Genomic DNA, 23,445 nt, shown 5'->3' with positions numbered 1-23,445 from the left:
CTTGGGTTATTTTCTTAGATGTGGCTATTTTAAATGAATACATTTATCATTCTGATGTTGATTAAATATTTGTAAGCTATCACTATTAGTAGCAGCAGTAGTATATATATATTTTTGTCTTAGTTATAGGTAATTAGAAAACAATCAATACAATTTTGAGAAACATTATGCTGTAGAGACTTATACAATATTAAAACCTATAAAATATAAAAAAAAGGACTATTTTAATTTTAATGAGTTTTACTATTGAATCTTAATAAAAGGGAAACTCTCGGAGATGGAATATATACTTCAAGGTAACAGATGTTTAGGCTTTGTTTGAGTTTAATGATAAAAGGGAGAAAGACCACAAACCTGGTCCAGTCCAGCTTGTGGTAACAATGACAACACATGATGATGATGCAGTCTTCACCCCTGTTGCAGAGTCAGCAGCAGGTAGACAGGCTGCATTTGTGTCTACCTCGAACGTCACACAGTGGCCCTTGGCGCTGGGCAGCTTGAGCATGGCTATGTCATGGCCTCCGCTCTGACCCTTGAACTTCCTGTGAACCACCACCTGTTCCAGTTTGAGAGTCTGCTCCGACGCCCCGACGCGTACCGCATATGTGGACGGGTCACTGCCAAACCTGCAGCACAGACATGGAGGAAGCTTTAGGGGAAAAAAAGAGGAGGATGTTACCTGCTGCAGAGGACAAATAAAGCTTTTACCTGGTGAGACAGGAGGCAGACGTCAGCGCCCAGCAGGGGCTGATCAGAGTCCCGCTGCAGACAGGGCCGCCAACGGCTTCTTGAGACTGAAGCCACACAGACACCTGCCAGGGCCAAGTCGTCCTAGGAGCAAAGAAATATATATATTTGTAATTTGTACTTGTGGTTTTAAAAGGATGTATCTGATCACCTTTATCCTGTAGTGTCACGTCCCACATCAGCTTTACATCTGACCCATATGCTCACTCTGTTTAATCCCTCTGTATTAAAATAATTGTAAACCAAACCCTCATTAAGTAAACCCAGTGTGTTTACAGGTAATTACAACTCTGCAGCTTTAGAAATGAGCAGATATGCATTGTTTTAATATTTTTTATTAAATCTCCTTTTAATTGTTTTATTGTTGTAAAAAGGTTTAGAAGTAAACCTGTTAAAAACAATAATTTAGGGGTTAACTGTACTTTAATATGATCAGTTGGCATTTATCTATATATAGTGCTTATTTCTGTGTTTTTGTTTCCAAATAGCTTCTTAAAATAACTTTCCCTTCGATCTCTCTCCCAGTAATTTTCTACTCAATGCCAAAACAAAGAAGCATCAGAGATGGAATAGTGACACTGAACTACCTTTTTTCACCACTAGATGGAGTTATAGTGACACTGGAACCTTGTCATGTGCTTTTGTACCTTTGTTCAGCATCAATGCTCACCTGATTGTGTTCCCCTGTCCTTGATTTTCTTGCTTCCAGTCATCCTCCACCAGCTTCCTCAACCCACAGCTCTCCTCCTGAGTCTTTACAGTCGTCTCCCGCGGCGTTACGTCACACCTCACACCTGCGTCCTGCCTGTGCCTGCAGCCCTGGATGTTCAGGCCAAGTGAAGGGCACTCTCCTAGGAACTCCTCCTTCCCTGTGCACCTCACCTGATCCAGGTGGATGGGCCCTTTCCCCTGACTGAACCCTCTGGCTGCTACCGCTCCACCACTGAGAGACACAGATATCGGCGGCATGTTTGTTATTTCTGCAGTTTTATTAGAACCCAAAATGTACGATGTTTTCTATAAACACAAACCTGTGTCCAAGTTGTCTGCAGACCACTGCGGCATTGAGGTCATTCCATCCTGAGTCACAGATACTTCCCCAGTCTCCATGGAGATACACCTCGACGCGACCTTCCTTCCTGCTGCTGCCACCCACGAGACGCACCAGGGGTCCTGGCAGGAGAGAAAAAACTCTTATTTGTATTCATATTCATGCCTGTTCTTCTGCAGGGCCCAGACTGTTGGGATGTTCTGATCTACTTGTCCGCTGACGGAGTTAAATGTCATCTGGTACCTCTGCACTGGAAAGCTATTCTCATTTTAATGACCTGAATGTGTTGACACAGAGCAAACAAAGCTGTTATTTCTCTACAGCTCACAGCGCTTTGGGATACATCTGAAACAAAGAAGTGTGGCGACATCGAGAAAATATAAACTTACACTCAATGCCCATTATAAGTATTAAAACTCCTATAATTGTTTACATTTTGAAGATGAAGATGTACACCTGGTGGCATGAGTTAAAAAAGTGACAATTTCAGTGCCTCAATTATTCTATGGCTTCTTTATTAGTCACTCAGCCTGTGAAATATCTGTGTCATAACAACCCGTCCAAGACAAGACAAAACACAGACAATATACACAGTGTCGGAGACCTTACTGCCATTAAACGTACTGCCCATAAATTAGTTAACAAGAAAAGAGAAAAGGATCACAATGGGTAAGAGGAGAAATAAAAAAAAATCATATTTCCCATTTTATCCTCAGCAGGATACAGTCTGATATTGCAAAAAAAAAAAAACCTCAGCACAAAGAAACAAGAGGTACAAAACAACATCTTGCAGAGAGAACGGTCAGTCGGTACAAGGGGTGTGCATTTTTGTATCTGTGTTCCTGTTTTAGAGGAAGAGTGAGGATCAGTTTCAGTTTTTACCCTGAGGAGGGAGGACATTTTTGCAAAGTCATTTTTATTTTTGTAGGTTTAGGGCTAAGGTGTCAATTGGGTTAGGTTTAGGGTGAGGTATGCATTGTAATGGTTAGATTAAGGGTTGTTTTTAGGGTTAGACCTTTGAAAGGGTTGAAAATGACTGAAAATCAATGTAAGTCAATGGGAGGCAACACTTGGTCCTTACTACCTGGAGCAAAATGAGAGTGCATGAGCATGCATGTGTGTGTTTGCTTGTGAGTGTGTGCAAATTAAGTTAATGAAGCACTGTCACCATGGCTAATGTCCTTGATAGTGCTAAATAGTGATGAGCGTTCATTGACCGGCCGCACATGGAGCAGGTTTACAGATGTTCTCAGGGAGGGCAGGGGGCAGAGGGAGCAGAGAATAATGTTTAGTTAATATCCAGGAGAAGCTGAATAGACTCTGCCTCAGAGGGCCGGACAGTGGAGCCAGGTTTAATTCAACTTCCACTGCATGAAAAGTGAGATTTTCGTCCCCGTAAACCCCCGTAAACTCCCGCAGATCTGCCTGATTTTCGTCAGTTTCCGACAATTTGCAACCCGTGCTTGTCCGCGTTTGTCGTGCCACAAATTGTCGGAAACGGACTCTGACGTATGTGGAGAGCGATCAGCTGTACTAATGGCCCTAATTAGCATATGAATGCAGCAAACCCGCGCGGCTGGCCAGGTCTGGCTTGAATAACCTACTCAGTATTGGCTGAAACCACTATTCTCAAACAAGTGAAATCGCTCGTGATTGGCAGCAAAACCACACGTGGCCACGCCAGGCTTTAATTTTCTTACTGAGTATTGGACGGAACCACTTCTTTTTAAACAAGTAAAGTCGCTCGTGATTGGCTGGCATATATATATATATATATATATATATATATATATATATATATATATATATATATATATATATATATTTACATATAAATTTACATATATATATTTATTCATTCATATATATATATATTTATTCATTCATATATATATATATATTTATTCATATATATATATTTATTTATTCATTCATATATTTATTCATTCATATGGTGTGTATTTATGTTATCCTACACTACTACACAATTATTATGCTACCATCAAGGACATGAATGAATTTATACAGGAAATGAACATTTGCCAGGAAGCTGTTTATGCAAAGAAAGAGCTTTATTAAAACACACAACTATATACAACGCGTATCCAAACATATGCGTATCTAAAAATTACAAGTCCGTGAACGGTCCGTTTGCTTCCTCGGGGTTGGAGGTAACTGGCAGCATTCCCTCCGAGGCAGGTCCGATGTGCAGACGCCTACTGTGCGTGGCCCTGTACTTCGGCATCGCTTCTAACCGGGACTGCAGCTTAACACAGAGTTCAGTGAGATCCGGCCTACGAAATGGCGGCGACCGTACAATCCATCCAGAGACACCGCCGACGACGCCATCTTCTTCGTCGGACATGAGGTCGACGGTGGCGGACTTCCAGAGTTCCACTTCCTCATCTGCCAGCACACTCTGCCTCGCTTTCAGCAGCTGGAAAAAAAAAAAAAAAAAAAAACAATGAATCAGCGCACTGCGTATGGACACAACACCTCTATCAATGCACCTGAAAAATAGTCACCAAATAAAGTCTTACCCTCTTTCTTCTAGCCCGACTCCGAGCAGATTGCCTGGCAGCCTCCGCACGCAGCGTGTTGGCTAGCAGCGTGTATCTGAAGCTCCTGCATACCGTCTCATAATATGTCTTACAGGCAGCTGGAAAACAATCAAATGAGAGTGGTATGAATAAAAAAAAAAAAATCAAACGCAAGTCACAGTAACAAGGAAGGAGAAAACATTAAAACAAGTCACTTACACACAATGTCGTCTTTATCAACATCGTGCAAATCTGGACTTGCCGAGATGGCTCGGAGCAAATAGGAGGTCACCGCCTCAGTGTGAGGCGACAGTAGTCTGTGAAAAAAAAAAGTACAGCTATGGTCGGTATTAATCCGTATCCATGTCCTTTTACCGCAGAATGAAAGCATATTCTTTAAACCTTACCCCTGCTCCGGTTCATAGCGCCTGCAATTAGTCTCCGAGCGTACTGCTTCCTGTGAATCACAAAAAATACACTTTAATAAAGCTTTAGGCTAGGCTGCTTTTAGCTTACCTAGCTAGGCTAGGTTGTCTTTAGCTTGCCTAGCTAAGCTAGGCTGCTTTTAGCATAGCTACCAGTAATCGAACATATATTTACCCGCTAGCGTGGCGTTGTGCACCCATCTTCTCTTCCTCGAGTTCGTACATCCCGCAAAGTTGCTCGACTGCAGAGCCGCCATCTTGTCCTCTATGGACTGCAACCTGGAGTGCATCGAATTCTCCAGCTGAGTGAGCCGCTCATTCATGTCGGCAGTATGCTGACGAGACAGTCCGCTGATAGCAATCAGCAGTTTCTTCTCGTCAGTCTGTGGGCTGGCCGAAAGTTGTGGACTAAGAGCAGTTGGAGGCGAGTTGAACGCGAGACGTCGTGCAGCCATTGTTCACGTAACAACAAAATACAAACACGGTAACTGGAGATGAAGTTCTTCTGAGTATAGTACCACAAACATGTCTGCTAATATGCTGGTCTCGCGAGTAGTCGTAGTGCACAAAAGCTCACACGTGATTGGACGATGGGGCCGAAGGCTCATCAGGCTCCTCCAATCACATACGACGTCATTGTTATATGGAAGGACTCGCGAGAAGAGCTCGCGTCGCTCCATTCTGGAAGGTGGCGGTAATGCACCTATAAATTGTTTGCAATTGCAATTGTTTGTCTCCATAAGATTGAATTTGAGCAGGTGGACATTAGAGATAATAAATGCAACAACAAGTTTTTGAATCAATATTCTATAAATAATATGTACCCAGGAAGAACCAAAAGCACAGCTCTCTTACAAAATTTTAAGAAATGTATGATAGTCAAAATTAGGACAAATTATTTGAAATTCCCAATTCCTCCTAAATATAAAGAATTACAATTTAAAATAATAAATAACATATATCCTTCAAATGAGTTTTTAAGAGAGAGATTTAAGTTTAATGTTGAGAATTGTGGCTTTTGTACAACTCAATTGGAAACAACTAAACATCTTTTTTATGAATGTAAAGAAGTATTAAACTTATGGGATCAACTTCGAACCTTTCTGTCTTCTAAAACAATAAATTTAGATTTTATTTCCTGGCAAAACATTCAATTCGGTTTATCCATTAAAGAAAAAAAATTTGGAATTTTTAATCAATATTCTAATAATTGTAACAAAGTATTATATCCATAAATGTCGCTATGCAAAATGCTCCCTCTCAATCTCTGCTCTCAAAAATGAACTTTCCCTTTTCAAAAGATGTCTGAGAAAGATGCAGAATTTAAATGCAATTAAATTGTTTGAGTTAATTGAAGAATTTCAGTTGGTAGTCCCCACTGATTAATTTACTTTAACTACTATTATTATTTTATTTATTTTTATTTATTTTATTTTATTTTATACTTTGTTCCAGCCTGTGCATTTAATTTTATTTTTCAAAAGCAGGAGTTGTGATATTTCTTCTTGTATTGAAATATTTGTTATTGACTTGTTATTTGAGATTGTTATTGTTTTCTTATATATTCAATAAAAAAAAAAAACTAAAAAAAAGTGGAAATCTAAAAAAAAAAAATTAACCATTACAGCCAACTGATTCTGATTAAAACTAATTTTTGAAGTAAATTATTTTGTGTATTTTTTTTACATAACATTTGCATACACAGTAATCTAGCGTACTTTAATTAAATAAATCAATTCGAGCTAAAATGTAAGAGTCTATAATTAGGCTATACTGAGCCTGATCTATTTCTACCATCTATTTGGGGGATATTTATTGCCACACTTTGGGCCACTTAATACCAATTTAGCATGCTGACCTATGTCCTTATGACCACAGTGTACCAATCTTCTGATGGCTACTTCCAACAGGATAATGCGCCATGTTATAAAGTGAATCATCTCAGAATCATTTCTTGAAACTTTTCCACTTAAGTAATTGTGAATTGAGCATATTGACAGACAACATTTTATTTTTTATCTTAAATGCAAATGTAAAAAAAAATAATTACTGCTCTAAATGTATTGCTCTGTCAGCTAAAGATCTGTTTTGGTCTCTATACTTTAATTAAATAAATCAATTCAAGCTAAAATGTAAGAGGCTATACTGAGCCTGATCTCTTTGTATCAGAGATTTTCTTACCCAGAAAGATGTCACTTGGGGTAAAACCCCCCCTGCAACCCTGGTTTGCATTTGTATAGCTCACAGAATGTTCATTTACATGTTAAAGCCTCCCCTAGAATTCCATGGGGGGGAGGCATGGGGGGAACACTGCCTAACAAAGTCCACGTCAATTTCTGACAATTTACGGGAGTGTTCGGCGAAGCCTGCAAATTGCCGTAAACTGCCGCTAACCTGAAGTTCCACGACAATCTACAGTGCCGTATATTGACGAAAATCCCACTTTTCATGCAGTGTTCAGAAAAATTTAAAAATGTATAAAAAAGTTTTAAGATTTGAAAAATATATCCCCTCTTGGTTTTGACCTGAGTGTAATTTATTCTACTTATTTGTTGCCATGGGTTACCTGTTGAAGGTGCGATAACAGGAACCTCGTTGGTCTCCTGGCTGGATCTCCCTCTGCAGCGAATGCCCACGTCCTCACTGTGGGAGCAGTCGGTCCGACCCCAGATCCCATGCTGACAGTCCAGCAGGGACGTCTCGGATCCCTCGCAGTGGACATCGTCCAGCAGGATGAGACCAGCACCCTCCCCAAACATCCCATCTGCTACCACCTCAGCGTGACCCCTAAAAAAAGTCATTATAGAGAGGATTTATTTTATGTTGCCTCCGACAAGGAGTTTGGGTGTTTGTCCGTCTGTGTACATGATAACCTGAAAAGTTATGGACAGATTTTAATTAGATTTTATTATACGAGGGAGCAATCCATGTTCTAGATCATAATCTGGATACAGAATTTTTTAAAGATTCTCTAACATAGATAGGGATATTTGATGGAAGTAGCAGTTCCCCACTAAACCAGAGGGTTGCAGCAGTAACAATTAACAGCCTCAGCATCTGACTCAAAAAGTCTGACTCAAAAACACAAGAAAAGGCGATGTTGTTAGTTTGTTAGCAGGATCAAATAAAAAACCGAATGCTTGTCGGATGTCTGTGCCTCTGCAAAGTGTGCTTTTTCCAGTATTTAAATTTTTCTATCATCAGTAAGATCTGGAAAACTGACTGCAACAAGACACCTATATTCAGCTTTGAAAAACCACTAATTACAACTACAGAAAATTTGCATAATGTTGCAAAATGTAAACGGTAGGAATGGTAGGTCCACCTGTATCCCAGCTGTCTGCAGACCACCTCTGCATGCTGCTGTCTCCAGTTGTCGTCACACACCGTCCCCCAGTCACCGTTGTGAAACACTTCCACGCGTCCCTCCCAGGGGGTGTCTCCTCCAACCAGACGCACCACGCCATCTGCAACATCGTCAGAAAATCCTCACTGTAGCCACGTGGTGACATTCTTGTTTATAAACACAACCGTTCTCATTAATTTTTAAAATCCTGATCAATTATTGAGCTCCTTTTAGTTCCATGATGTGATCCGTTTCCTCTTGGTATCTGCTCGCCTCAGACAGGATGCGGCTGCCTCACACAATATTGATTTATTGATGCTCAGGAGGTATAAATAGCTTCTCTCTGTGTTTGCAAGATAAGAGTGTGTTTGTTTATCTGTGTGCTGTTGGGTTATTATATGGGTTTTTGCCCAGGGAGGCATTAGAATAGGGGCATACTGGGTGTAGTGTCAGAACTACATCAGAAATAATATTAGTCAGACACACATCTTATTTGCCTTTTATGCATCTGCAGTTAGTCTGGCCTCCCAAGAGATCTGAAAAAGTGAAGTATTCTCAACCTTTGCTCAGTGAGGCGTTTGCAGAAGGAGGGCCTTACCTAGGAAACCAAATGATACAAGAACACATTGTGTGAGTGAGTTATAACCTGTGTAAGGGCTGCAGGAGACTCCAGCATCCTCCATGTGGTCACAGTTGTGCTGCTCCCAGTCACCGTGAGGGCACTGATCCAGGAACAGCTCGTTTCCTGAGCATTTCACCGCATCGAGCAGGATGGGACCTGAGCCCTGCCCAAAGTGAGCCCATGACCAGGCCTTCGCCACGCCACTGAAACAAATGTAAAACACACGTGTTTGCAAACTGAGCTTAAAAGCATCTTAAATAAAGTCATTTAAGAAAATATGTATTGAACATTTTTGGCATCACTTAAATATGAAGCTTTTGTTCATTTTTAAAAAAATCTGCCATAACGTAAGTAGACAAAATGCAAAGTAACTTTAAAGTGTCCAACTATAAAAAGAACATTCTGTACACACAACCATTGCTGAATAGAAAATAGATACAAGATGGCTTCTAGTTTATGTGGTCATGATTTATAGATGGAGAAGTGCTATAAAAGTGCTGCTGTTTTTTGTGGTCTCAGTTTTGTTGGTGTCACACTGACGTCAAACCTAAAGAAAACCTGCGGGTGAATTAAAGCAAAACGAAGCAGCAAAAATAAGAGGCTAAAGGAGACTTAACCAAACATGTCGGTGTTATTATTCATATTGTTATAGAAATATAGTGAGGGAAGGAATTGTATGCCTACTTTATGTGGCATTTCAGTTAATATTGACACATATTTTTATTTTGTTTCCCATCTATCGTTTGTTAAACATAAAGGGCAGAGAAAGAGTTAACCTTCATACAGATTCTCCATCCTGAGCTGTGGGTCTAGAAACTTTAAAACGTTGTACTTCTGCCTTTGCATCTAAAGTGAAAGCTGTTGTCCAGTGAGGATTTTCAGAAGCCTGGTGACATGAAACATGTTTGACACAATAAAGAAAATAAACAACCGTTTACTTTGTTTGCTGGTTGTCATATGTGCCTGCGTTCAGAAGTGTGAACAGCATCGGGTTATCTTTTATTTAGGAAAGCAAACACAGACGGAGGGCGGTCCCTGTGGTGTGTTCAGGAGTCCAAACCCAGTGTGGGATTCATTTCTCAGATACAACTTGCAGGCTGTTTGACAGCTGGAGCTGTCTGTGAAGTTTCTGTGCAGAATATGAGGAAAGAAAACCTGCACCGACACAAACACGCTAACAGGTGTTTCCCCAGGATTGTTCCTCAACCACGCTGCAACCCTTTGCTCTCAGTTTTTCCTGTCACTCCAAATTTCCATCTCACTCTCTTCAACGCAATCACTTAGCTTTTATAGAGACGTTTCTTTTTGTGCTTTAAGAGGAAAAGATGAGGATTTAAATCTTATTAAGTCTTATTTACATTGGTGATAAGTTTTTTCTATTATGAAAATGAGGAAGCATTTAGTCATCATGTATCACTTTAAAATTAAAACTCGATCAATTCTATACCTCAAAGTTAATAGTTAATTAATAGTTTAAGGAAATAATTATAAAGGGTTTTACTTTTTTCAGGGATAAAAATCATCTTGAAAAACCAAAGATTGATTAAAGGTTGACTTCTTTCTTTGTTAACTATGCTTTAAAAAAAAAAAAAAACATTGGCAAAAGACCCAAATATTGATATCCATTTTACTTCTTTTATGTATTTTACTGTCATTTTATTGAATTGATCAAAGCAAAGCAGAGCATAATTGGAAAATCGTACCTTAAAGTGTTACTTTATAGAACAGCCTTTTGGCAGAAATGTTTTCCGCTGTGTTTTTAAAATAGTTGAAACTAGGTTCATTTGGATAGAGAACTTGTTTGAGCAAAACTTTTGCAGTTTAAGCACAGATTTGCCACATGAAGCAGCTATCGGGGTGTTTTTCTGGTATAAGGTCAAACAACTGCCCTCATCTCAGGCCAGTGGGACAACTAGGGCGCCCTAAGAGCAACTAAAAAAACAAAACAAAAAAAACTTTTTTGCATGTTCCGTCATTTTTATATGATCACTGTAAAAATAAATAAATATTCATTGTAAAATTGTGTTGTTTTACATGAATCCAACTGTGATCATGTGAAAATTATTACTGAATACATACATGTACAAATTATGATCACAAATAAGAAGAAAAGAAATCACAAGATTAACCCTGGAGATTTGGTTTAAAACAGTAAGAAAATGTAAGATAGAGGAAGTAGTTTGACTATTTAGCTGGTTGGCCTATGACACCAATTTTAAACCAGGTAGAATGATTTCTAAATTTAGAGATGGACAACTAAAGGATTAAACATTCTCAACAAATTTCTCAAGAAAGTCCAAAGTTTAGGTTTCCAAAATCTGCAGAGGGAATTTGATTTGAAAAATCAAGATTTTTACTTGTTGTTTCAGCTACAGGACTACTACTTAAAAGAAATATGCCCCAATCTCCCAGGTGAAATGAACACGATTGCACAAATATTAAGCGATGCATATAAAAACAAAAGTAATAAAGAGGTATCAACACTATATAAAGGATTAATAGTTAATAGGAAAACTTCAACGCCATATATTTGGGACAAATGGGTAAATTATCTACAGGAGGACATAAGTGAAGATATGTGGAACACTATCTGTAAGAGGCAGATTACCATCACTAGTTCTAGGAATTTGAAAATGTACTGTTGGAAAAATTTGCCAGGTTATTTTTTGAACAAAAACAAAAAAAAAGGCATATCTTCTGGCAATGCTGCAACTTGTCTCAATTTTGGGAAGATGTTGCCAAAGAAATTGATAAGATACTGGGGTACAGAACCCCAAGAACAACACTGACATTATATTTTAGTTCTGTAAAGGAAGCAGAGATACAGAAAAAAAACGTAAAGCTACAGTGTGTAATTTTCAGCGACATCTAGCGTCCAGACTGCAGACCGCAGCAACATGAACATCTCCCCCCCACCGCTTCTCCCCCCCAACAGTACAGCGAGCGTTACGGGACAAAATGTCTTCCACGACGTCCGCATCACCTACCTTCTCAAGTGATGAGGTTTGTTTACATAGATAATTTTACAGATAGTATTTCATTAAACTGTGTAGGGTATAGATTTCATGTAGACTTAAGATAATAAATATACCCGTTATTTTTTCTACATCGTTGTGACATTTTGGCGATCTCGCAATCGCTAGTTTGTTGGCTCTGCGCTGCCGTAGCGCAAAGATGTCTGCCTCCATGGCTGCAAGACCCGCTCCTATGTAATTATAAATAATGAATTCTAAGGCAACGCAAATATTAAGGTTAAGAGGCTGAGCTCGTAGATGATGATAAATAACATAGTTATGTATAATAGATTACATTTCTGACTGTATACCCCTGTAATTATTACACACTGTAGCTTTAAACTTGCAAAGAGTTTAAAGTATATTTCTTAATTTGCTCTTGGAGGCCAGCCTGATGCAAAGATGTGGAGGAACCAGTGGAAACTTCTGAGACAAGCTCATCTATTAAGACCAGCCCAATAGTGATGGGACCATGTTGGCTACAGGGATGGAAAACCTTCCATTACTCCCTACAGCACAGATGACCCCATTTAAACTGCTCACCTCCTTTTCTCAAAATGAGATCTATGATCAACCTACCAAAATCTTTAAATAGCTTTATAGATAGCGTGAACTCTCCTTGTGATTGTTATGTCTGCGGAGTAGAGATTTTTTATGGCGTAAACAGGTCTGGCAGTGATCAGCTTTAACGACGTCGACCATCAGTTTTTTTATACTGATTTCATAAATGATTTTGCAGCCTGAAGGTCAGGCTTTCTAAGACAGCTTTTAAAGACAGATCGAAGCATTGCAGAAGAACAGAGTAACATAATAAGGTTAAATGTGTGGCAAAAGTTAGCTTTTATTTTTAAATACATTTTTTACATAGAGTTACATACATTTATATAGTTTTAAGAACTAATTAATCAGCTTTAAATATTTTTTAACAATTTTTATTTGCAGCTAACTTTTCATTTACTTAATTTAAGTAGACCTAATGGTTCATTTTATTTAACTGTCTGCTTTTGTACAAATAGTGGTTATTTATTTTTTTCCTTACTAATTTTATTTTGTGTTTGCTGTTTTGGCATGCAAATTATTTATGCACATTTCTGTTGCAGATCCACAACAAAAATAAATGTTTATGGTTAATTAATTGTATACTAGTTTATTTTATTACTTTTTGTAAAATTAATCATATAAGATATAAAAAAGCACTGCAAGGCTGCAGTTAGTCTAAAGTAGGTGTGTTAAAGGCACACTATGCAACATTTTTCAATTAATTAATGTGTTCCATAACGTTTTGGATGATTAAATGAGTCATTTCAGGTTGAACAAAGCTATTCTCGGCTGCCCTGGTGGTCTGTGGGGGAAATACCGCACTTGCAATTGCAGGAGCACCGACCCGCACCCACAGGCTCAGAAGTCTCGCGAGAGTCCGTCTTGCTCTACGGCGAGAGCTGCTACACCCCCCAGTTAAAAGCATGCTCGTTGCTAGCACAGTGGCGATCTTTGTGCAGTGCTGCTTTCACACCGGTCGCAGCAAAAGCAGCAAAATCGCGTCTGCTGCTTCATTTTTGCTGCTTGTACCAGTTAGTTCTGACGCGCGGCTGAAGCAGCTTTGCTGCTCTGGCTGCACGGTGCAAAAGTGTGTCTGACGCGCGTTGTGCGGAGCTTCACTATCCTTTCTCTGCCTTGCAGCTATATTTGCTGTGATCAGTGGGAATAAAGTAGTTTTAATATGTTTTTAAGTGAGAAAATACACCTGAAAACGTAATCAGTGCCGTCAGTTCATTCAGATTATTATCCTGCCTTCCAATATTTTTTCTGTCGGAGCCGCTCAGACCCCCACATACCAGGGATGCGCCGACAGTAGGGATCCCTTCATCAGCAGCCTCTGGCCTCCTCGCGGTTCACCGCGGCAGCTGGTAGGTGTTTTCCATCTAAATAATCCAAACTGCAGGCAGCAGGATAATAAAAGCTAACATATTCTGCCGGCAGGTTTCTACATTTTAAGTTAATTTAGGCGTCAATAAACTGTTTAAAAGGAGTGATCATAGCGCTCTGATCATCAGCGCTGTGTCTCTCTCCCTGCCAGCTCCAAGATCAGCTGATCTGGTTGGTTGACGCGGCGCGTCTAGCAGCAAAAATTAAATTTTTCCATCTCGAGCAGCAGCGCGTTTGCGACGCATCAGGCGCGTCAGATGCTTAAAGGCGCCCGGCGCGCTGCTTCAGCTGCTCAGACGCGCTGCGCCTGCTGCTCAAAACGCGCCGCGGGACCTTTTGCTTCACCTTGACGCGCGTCAACCATTGACTTTGCATGTAAACTCGCTGCTTCTGTCGCGCCAGCTGCGGTGTGAACGCAGCATTAGTCATTTGTTGCGTTCGCCTGTCTGCTAAGCTCAAAACAACCGCGCCTGGCTCGACGGAGAAACCAGGAGAACAGCTGTGCATATTTACGACAGTGCACTTTTACTTTCGCCCTCTGGGGGGAGCCTCGCTGTAAAATCAACACCGGTTGCATAGTGTACCTTTAATGATCTAATCCTTTGACTGCTGTTTGCAGCAATCCATAAATTGGAAGAAACAAAGGGACCTTCAATTTAATTTCACTTAGATCCCCATGGAGGTTAGACTCCCACATAGCTCTATCCATCATCTCTGATCAGCTTCATTTTCCACGGTGAAGAAAATCCTCCCCACAGCATGATGCTGCCACCATTGTGTTTCACCATGGGGTGATAACTGGAACTACATGTTCTCCTCCAAACAGTGTTATGCTTGTATTAAACAAGATCCTAATTTAGTCTTATATAATCAGGTAATCTACTTACTTAATTTAGGGATTGCAGGGTAAATGGGGATAAAATTTAAAGCAATAATTTGATTTTTCTTCATAAAATCTTTTCAAATCACAACTATTTCAAGGGCTATGGAAAGTACAAGCGATTTATTTCTTCTAAAAGGTTTTGGATGAGAAAATTGTTTAAAAAAAATCTATCAGCTAAAAAGGCTCACAGAGAAGCAACCTTTTTTTTATTCTTTTATTACTAAATGGGTTTCATGTCAGAAAAGTGTAGAAGGATTGAAACCATAAATGTTTCAGATAGGTCCAATAAAACTGTTATGGGAAGATAAATATGGAATTATTTGGCTTGTTACAGTTTAATTTCTTTTAAAATACAGATTTAGCTAAAATATTTACAGAAGTTTTGAAAGAAATTAATTTAAAAAATAATAGAAGGTAGGAACAGATCTAAATTTGATGAACATTGGGAGTAAAAACAATTATTAACAGGACAGATTTTTTTTGTAGTTGCTTTGAAAAAAAAGGTAAAGTTTGTGATAATATTTCCATGTAGTGGCTGATTTAGTAGACATCATGATCTTATGTTTTGCTCTCATAGGCAAATATGTCTAACTTAAATACACAGTAGTCAGTTAGCCTTTATTTAATTAATAATTATCAGAAAAGGATTAAAATTATAATCACTGGTTATTTTTTTTAAGGAGAATAAAGATTGAAGGATTTCAAACAGACTTTTGTTGAAGGAATGTGTGTAAAGAGACCATTTATGTGTTAAGACATGGATTGTAAATCCACTTATAATATAGGTTTGTGAAATTATGTGTAATAATGTCATCAGCAGGTTTTAAAAATGGAATATCTCATCTCTAGATTATTTAGAACAGTTTTGTTTTAAATTAAAATGCTCTTTGTCATTGGAACCAGCAGATGTGAAATCCATTGACATACGGGTTTAGTCTGAAAGTCATTTAACCTACCTGAAACCGAGCTGTCTGCACACCACCTCAGCGTCTCTGTCGTCCCATTGGTCGTCACAGATGGAGCCCCACCGGCCTGCATGAAACACCTCCACACGACCTTCAAAGTCTTCCTCACCTCCCACCAAACGGAGAGGAGGGCCGCTACCTGAGAGGACAGCAGCATCTGTCTTTAATCGACTCCTTCACTATAATAGGGACGAGTGATTTATGGCGTCTGTAAACCTAACTTCTTCAGAGTATTAAGAAAGGGGGTCACTTGGTGGCTTGGGTGCAATTGGGTAAATATTTAGGTCTGGTTTTATTGACGGTGGAGAAATGACACTGACCTTCAGGTGGTGCACACACTATAGCTGCTTCATTTCCATGGCTGCAGTCACCGGTGACGAACGTCCTGCTTCGACACTTGGTCAGGGCGTCCTCATCTCCACGGCAACCCAGACGCTCATAATGGAAGAGGCCTGAGCCTGAGCCGAACTGGGAGAGCTGCAGCGCAGTGCCGATGTCACTTAAATTAATACATTAGAGAAAAAAAAAACAGTTTTTATCCTCTTCACTTTCATTCAGGGTTGTTTTTTGTTTTGTTTTGTTTTTTGCGATCCTGAATGTGACTAAATTTAACTAGATTCAGTTTTTGCAAAGTGATTTGGACCAAATTACTTTCATTAGACATGAATCTAAATCATGTCTAAATCATTTGACAGAACATGATTGAATAGTATGTAATTAGATGGTGAAACCGTTTCAAATAAACACAAAAAATTTATTACAAAAACTTTTTAAATAAACTACATCTAAAGTGATCTACAGAGAGTTGAACTAAATCAGGTCGGACTGAGCTGAGCAGATATGAATTTAATTTAATTGAGATTTATTTTTCTGATTCTAAATGACCTAATCTGAACTCACTGGAACTGAATGAAAACCAAACTATATTTAATTTGTTAAATTATTGTAACCTGAGGAGATGTCAACATGAATTAAACTTTCAATAAAATCAATCAAGAATCTTTATTATTATCATGGAACTATAAAGACATTTTGAAGAGGCAGGTTTATATAACTTAAATAAACTAAATTTCAAACAAATGAACCCACTAAACGGATTTTACCATGGACAGAACTAAAATGAACTAAAATAAGTTAAGTAGTATTAAGCTGAATTAAGGCTTGCTATGGGTGCAGTTTGTATCTCTTTGTTGCCATGTAGCAAGAAGCCCCTCCGTTCAATTCCCTGCCAATAATCTTTCTGCATAGAGGAGTGTACACTGCCTTTTTTACCCAGAAATGCTGGAAATAAGCACCGTCTTCCATGACCCACTTAATAGAACTAAATTTAATTCAACTGACCTAAACTTAAACTGGTATGAAACTAAGCCACCCAATTTTTATGAACTATATCTACAAAACTGAACTGAATCAAAAGTAATGTTGTATTTATATTAATTTATTTCAACAGAATTAAATAAGAAACTGACTTCATCAAACTGAATTGAATTTAACTTTATAGTATCTAATCAAATCATCATATTGTTAGTTTATGTCCTCCTACCTGAGGCCCAGCTGCCAGCAGATCACACTTGCATCTCTGTCTGTCCAGTGGGAGTTGCAGACTGCCCCCCATTGGCCATTCAGGTAAACTTCAACACGCCCACTGTCAGAGGATGAGCTGCCAACCAGACGAACCGCCCCTGGAAATCACACAGAAGCCGAGATTTATAGCCCTTAGAGGTCCAACTATGCGTTTTTTTCCATGCTGATACCGATTATTTTGACATTAGTTTAACCCAGGATTCATCGGCGGGGTGCCTGCAGGCACCAAGGGGCCCTCAAGGACCACACAAGGTGCGCTTAGTGTCTTCTGAAAACAACACAACTCAACAGTGGGCTAAGTATGAAATTTTATTTCATTCTGTTGCTCTTCCTTTATTTAATCGCACTTGCATTTATGAGATTTCAAAATTACAATATCTAAAAGAAAATTAGAAATCAAAAGAAAAATATTATGCATGACGTTAGGTGAACGCCGACAGTGCTGAGGTTAGTATTAGTTGCACTTCCAGTAGATCTCAGCCTAAAAAAGGTTGGTGACCCCTGGCCAAACTGATCCCCAGTAGGTGCTGCATCTATTTTTGTGGTGATTCTAAAAGTCGATAATGCCTTTTTTAACAAAGCAGACAAAAAATTACCAATAGAAAGCAAATATAGGGAGTGAGAATGCATGCGCTTCATTTGAACTCATGGCATGGCTACTGAATGCAGTAATGAATCTGCAGATACTAATACAATACAAAAAACACTTATATTGGCCGGATGTATCAGTCGCTCTTATAACCTTGCAGTGAAAGTCATTGTAAAAAAGCTTTCAGTAAAAAGTACAAATAAAGATCCATCATTATCAAGTTGAGGTAAAAATCAGAGGCACTGAAGTAAAGTTCCACAAGCTCTGCAAAATAACTTGGTATTGACTGAGGCCTAAAGTTTATAAAATGTAATTCTCCATGTGTTATAGTAGGCTCTTCTTGGCCAATCTCTAATACATTAGAGAAGAAGAAAGTATTATTATACATACACAAAAAGTAGGGGGATATTTCTTGCAGATAAATGATGCCTAAATGAGTCTGAAACTCAAGGAGGGCTCATGTTGTTCTGCCTGAGTTTGGTTACAAGGTTTTTTCAGTAAAGATGTTTTCCCACTTCAGCAGCTGTCAAAACATGATGTAAAGCTTCATTACTTTATTTCTTACTGTATGTATATTTTTAGCACATGCTGACATACCTTGGTGACAGTCGCAGTAAGCCCAGCCGATAGCTCCTGAGTTTTGCCGAAAGAAGCACCAGGGATTGGACTCACGGTCCGGGTTCCTGCAGTAGCTGTGGTCTCCCAGCCCGCGGCCCGGGTACTGCATGACATAGTCTGGAAACTCTGTCCACTTCAGACACGGGGCGCCCGAGTCTGTCTGGGACACGGTGCCGTTGTAGTATCCCAACTCGGTAAATCCCTCAGAGCAGGACAGAGGGACTGCCCAGGGAGGAAGAAGAGCAGATAAGGGTAAACGTTGAGGAAGAGCAAAGAAGAAAGATGTTCTGGATGAAGTGAGGAGGATTTAGGTCAGCGAGGAGGACAGTGTGAATAAGAAAGATGAGTTCCACTCATCTTCAAATCACATTATCCCCATGTCTGTATTTCATCAGGACATAAAAGCCAGCATGGATGATTCTCTGTCCAGTCCCTCAGCAGGATCCTGCCTGGGGTATTTAACCATACAGATCCACGCTGGGCACAATCAAACCCGCCTTAATTTAACACCAGCTACTTCCGGTAATCTCCTCTGAGAAAGAAATATACAACAGTGAAGCTTAGAGACATGAAGAAGAGAAATTGCTGACATCAAAGTGTAGTAGAATTAGGCCACAAGATGCAGAGCATTCAGCAAGCTTTAGCTAATTAAGAACAGCAGCAGGCCTAATGAAAGGGTTGAAAGCAAACCTAGAGCAGAGCTTAAAACTAGGAGAGGGATAAGCCTGGAACTATAAACCTGGAAAGGTTTATAGATCATTAAAGGACAGAGGCGTGCACAGACATTTTGGGGGGCAGGTGCTCAGGAGGGGGGGGAGGGCACTTTTTAGCGCACGTGTAACACTTAATTATAAAAAAAAATAAACGCATGTTGAATGAAATTTGACTTTTATTTGTAACATTCTCTAAACGTGAGTTTTCAATGGAAAAAAGTCACATCACCAACAGAACAGACTAAAGCGTACTACTTTCATCTGGCTCATCTCCCTGTTTTCCCTCACCCATCTGTTCTCCCTCATCCTGTTCTTTTTCTGTCTCTGTGTCTTCCCTGAACTCTTCCTCATCTCCTGTCCTGTTATATGTTGATGGTATAGAGCTTCCCTGCTGTGACTGGCTACAATATATTAATAATAACCATCATGACAATAATAATAATAATAATGATAATAATAATAATAATAATAATAATAATAATAATAATAATAATAATAATAATAATAATAATAATAATAATAATAATAATAATAATAATAATAATAATAATAATAATAGCTTTAACAAATATGCCACATTAGTTTAAATAATGGGCTATTAGGGCAACATGACTGGAAGTCTTGTCACGTGGATATGACTTATGGTAGCCTACAAAATAATAGCTATTTTAATACCTGCTGCACAAACCACTTAAAAATAAAATGTGAACAGCTCTTAAGATTTTTCAATACGATTAACCCTCCTTTCTTGGCATTGTGCTGCAATTACTAAATCAATATACAATTAGACAATAAAGAGACCAAAATGTGTTAATTTATGTTGCCTAACAAAACCTATACAACAGAAAACGTTTGTCTTAACACATAGATTTGTACAGAAGAGGATTAGGGCCACTGAAAAAAAAAAAAAAGTTAACTGATTTTTAAATTTTATTTCAGTTTAACATGGGAAAAAAGTCAGAATTCTGACTTTTTTATTGTCAGAATTCTGAGATTAAAGTCAGAATACTGAGCAAAAAGTCAGAATTCTCAGCAAAAAGTCAGAATTATGAGAAAAAAGTTAGAATTCTGAGATTAAAGTCAGCATTCTGACTTTTTTCCCATACTAAACTGAAATAAAATTTAAAAATCAGTTAACTTATTTTTTTTTTCAGTGGCCCTAATCCTCTTCCGTAGATTTGCAATTGCAAACTCTACCAAAATTATTTGTAGCCTATGTGGTCGTCCTCACGTTATCTGTCATTGACTTGGGCTACAGTGTAAAACTTTCAGAATCAGAATCAGGTTTATCACCATTGTTAGTGTCCTAGTTCCTAGTTCACAAACTAGGAATTTTTTATGGTACAATCGTGCAACATGAAACATATAATATGGAATAGGTAAATAAAATTATAAAAATATCTAAAAACTGTGGGTATACGTCATGCAATAAAATAGACTAATATATACACTTAAGATAAAAAATATGGATACAAAATATAAAAAGTAAAATAGCATCTTACAAGGAGACAACTAGTTTATCTGGTGACCAGTCGGCAAAATGCGTGTTTGGTGCTGCTGAATGAGACATTTTAATGCACAACAAAATTATTCTGCTTGATCTGTATATTACCTGGCTAATGGGGCACGAGAGAAGCAGCCTGTCAGCGACCGTTCCTGCTATCTGAAAACTGCTATGATGCTGCGCATCTGGCATGCCCTGCGGGCGACCGAGCGAGGTCACGTGACAAAGGAAGAGAGAGAGGGTCGTTTGTGCGCAAGTAGGTCGGTCATTTCGGGGCATTGTTTCAGTCGTTTTTAATGGCTCAGGTTTTCAAAAGATCATTTCCAAACCGACCTCAGTAAAATCTTAATAATATTAATAATAATAATAAAAAATAAACAAGTTTCAAAAGGGCATTTTCTTTGATAGAGGGCAAACTTCCTAGTGCTTTAGCACCACCTAGTGTCTATGTGTGCACGCCCCTGTTAAAGGACATATAACCAGGTTCACTGCTTTATTTTGCACATCAGGACTTTGATTCCATTTAAAGCCTTTTAGGTCTCAAGATCAGAGAAGATAAACTGGCCCTCTAAGTTTTATCAAACTTTAAAAGAGAATTTAAAAAATGCAATTTCTTTGCTCAAGGCATAACATTATGACCACTCAAAGGTGAAGAGAACGCTGATTATCTCTTCATCATGCTGCACGTTACCAGGCTGCATATATTCAGCAGGTAATTAACATTTTATATTTAAAGTTGAAGTAATTTGATCAAAACCTCACTCAAAAGGGTGACCTCCAGATAGAAACAAAGGAATTTGATATTAGTAAAGCTATTAGTTCTAGTAAAACTATAAGTTCCAGAATCTATTAAAAAATATGCCCTTTTAAGTCAAACTACAGCACTTATAAAACAGCTGCATAGTGTATGTTTACCTGCCAACAGATTTTAGTTTGTTTTGTGGTCACATGCCATCTCCAGGAACTTTAAAGAGTCAGTCCAATCAAATCACACAAACTGACTGACTAAAAAGTTTTGGATTCAAGGACATCAAACAGATTGCATTGAATCATTGACTGTGCAAAATTCACTCCTTCTGGATGAGCCAATAGCAGCAGGGGATGGTTGTTTGCATTGTGTGGTTATTTTGCAGGAATCCTTCATGCTGGACAGGCTTTTTTATCTACTTTGAATTGATCTTAGGAAATATCTTCCTATTTCTGTATTTCTTTGAGATAAGCCAAAAAAGACTGTTGCGTTTTTATCAGTCTTCTAATCGGGATATGCAACAAATCATTTCCATTAGATTTTATTTCTACAGATAAATCTGTTTAATAACCTGATGGATTATATTGCGTTTGCAGATACTTTGTGAAAATCATTCAAGGTTGTTTTTTATCTATGAGCATTTAATTTGCAGTTCTGTTTAGTTATGGCTTCATAGAGAACATATATATTTAGTTTTTCTTTTCTTTTTCTTTAGTTTTTCTTTTTTCCTTAAGAGAAACTGAAATAATGATAGAAAAAAATGGAATGGCAGCATCTGATAGGTGCATCTTGTCTAATTTCATATACTGTATATAAATGCCAGCAGATGCTCCCTGTGTTTAGATTTCATTTACATGCAAACATCTTCTAAAAACAGGTTTGAATTCAAACCTTACAGCCAGTGTCTGGATTTTTAAAACCATAGGATGAAAAGTGTTACATTTTGTGCATCAGGAAATGGTCAATTTGTCTCATAAAGTATCTCAAAAGCAGCTGATAAAGCATATCTTTTTAATACATTTATTGATAGAAAAGTATCGTTAACAATAGGAAATATAAAGTCATAACCTGGACGATAATGATGCATTTTCAAACCTTGGGGCTTCGAGGGGATTTTTTTCTTTCACTTTGTTTTGCTTTTTCTTTCATTTCACCAGGATTTTATAAAAAACTACATTCGCATATTGTTCATCCATCCCTTTCGATCTTAAGGTCTAAAACTTCATGGTCTTGCATTTTATTCTCCTTTTTTCGTGTTTTACCCTTGAAGAACATTGGTTCTTCTTCCACCTTAAAGCTTTCAGAGTGGAATTTGGAAGCCAAACAATAATTGAACTACGATTAATAGTGGAGATGTTCCAGCATTAGTGCAACAACCTTATCTCAGCAACACACACAGCTTGGCTATCTAGGAGCTCTATCACTAAAGCCCACCAAACTGTGACATATTCACACACACAAACCCTAAAGGTTTTGACTGAATGCAGAATCCACAAACACAGGCTGTTTTAGTTTGAATAAAGAAAACAAAGATATGTGTAAGAGTCAAAATGTGTCAGAATGATATTTAGGACTGAAACGATCAATCCGTTGAAATAACTGCCAATTAATTTGTTAATTTTTTTTCTTACTATTTTTCTTCTTTTTCCTTGATATTTTTAATAGGGGCAAATTTAAATAATTAAATAGATATGGATCCACTGCAGGATGTTTAGTGATATAAATCACATGTTTTCATGTAACGGGTGTCACAAAGAAGCCTATTTTGAAAAGTGTATATTTTTCAAGAGTAGTACTACTCTATGATTGCTGTGGCATGCAGGCACAACCACATAGTCACCTAGTATGAGGTTCCGTTTGTGTCAACAATAAGCAGATATAAAATATCTAGATGTTGTGCTGTTGTTGCATATCTGTTGTTTGCATATGTATAAGTTGCACATGTATTTGTTGAATATGTAGATTCTGCATATGTCTATGTTGCATATGTCTATGCTGTATATGTCTATGTTGCATATGTCTATGTTGCATATGTAGATGCTGCATATGTCTAAGCTGCATATGTCTATGTTGCATATGTCTATGTTGCATATGTAGATGCTGCATATGTCTAAGCTGCATATGTCTATGTTGCATTTGTAGATGCTGCATATGTCTATGTTGAATACTT

The 23,445-nt window shown here is 38.3% G+C and overlaps 1 protein-coding gene across 1 annotated transcript in view; it reads right to left on the bottom strand.

Annotated features, from left to right (window-relative positions):
• The window catches only part of si:ch73-127m5.1 (neurotrypsin), a 51,277-nt gene that overhangs the window by 2,257 nt on the left and 25,575 nt on the right, over nucleotides 1–23,445 (bottom strand). The window contains exons 3-13 of the mRNA XM_038300775.1: nucleotides 18,290–18,532; nucleotides 17,063–17,201; nucleotides 15,840–16,018; nucleotides 15,511–15,658; nucleotides 8,756–8,934; nucleotides 8,089–8,230; nucleotides 7,330–7,550; nucleotides 1,779–1,920; nucleotides 1,418–1,690; nucleotides 709–831; nucleotides 355–626 (exon numbers count right to left, since the gene is read on the bottom strand). Of these exons, the coding sequence (XP_038156703.1) occupies nucleotides 355–626; nucleotides 709–831; nucleotides 1,418–1,690; nucleotides 1,779–1,920; nucleotides 7,330–7,550; nucleotides 8,089–8,230; nucleotides 8,756–8,934; nucleotides 15,511–15,658; nucleotides 15,840–16,018; nucleotides 17,063–17,201; nucleotides 18,290–18,532 (2,061 nt within the window). The remainder of the gene's footprint in view (nucleotides 1–354; nucleotides 627–708; nucleotides 832–1,417; nucleotides 1,691–1,778; nucleotides 1,921–7,329; nucleotides 7,551–8,088; nucleotides 8,231–8,755; nucleotides 8,935–15,510; nucleotides 15,659–15,839; nucleotides 16,019–17,062; nucleotides 17,202–18,289; nucleotides 18,533–23,445) is intronic.

Source organism: Cyprinodon tularosa, unplaced genomic scaffold, assembly GCF_016077235.1.
Source record: "Cyprinodon tularosa strain WSP-4 unplaced genomic scaffold, ASM1607723v1 ctg457, whole genome shotgun sequence".
Taxonomy (NCBI): domain Eukaryota; kingdom Metazoa; phylum Chordata; class Actinopteri; order Cyprinodontiformes; family Cyprinodontidae; genus Cyprinodon; species Cyprinodon tularosa.
This window is presented reverse-complemented; position numbering and strand designations above follow the sequence as displayed.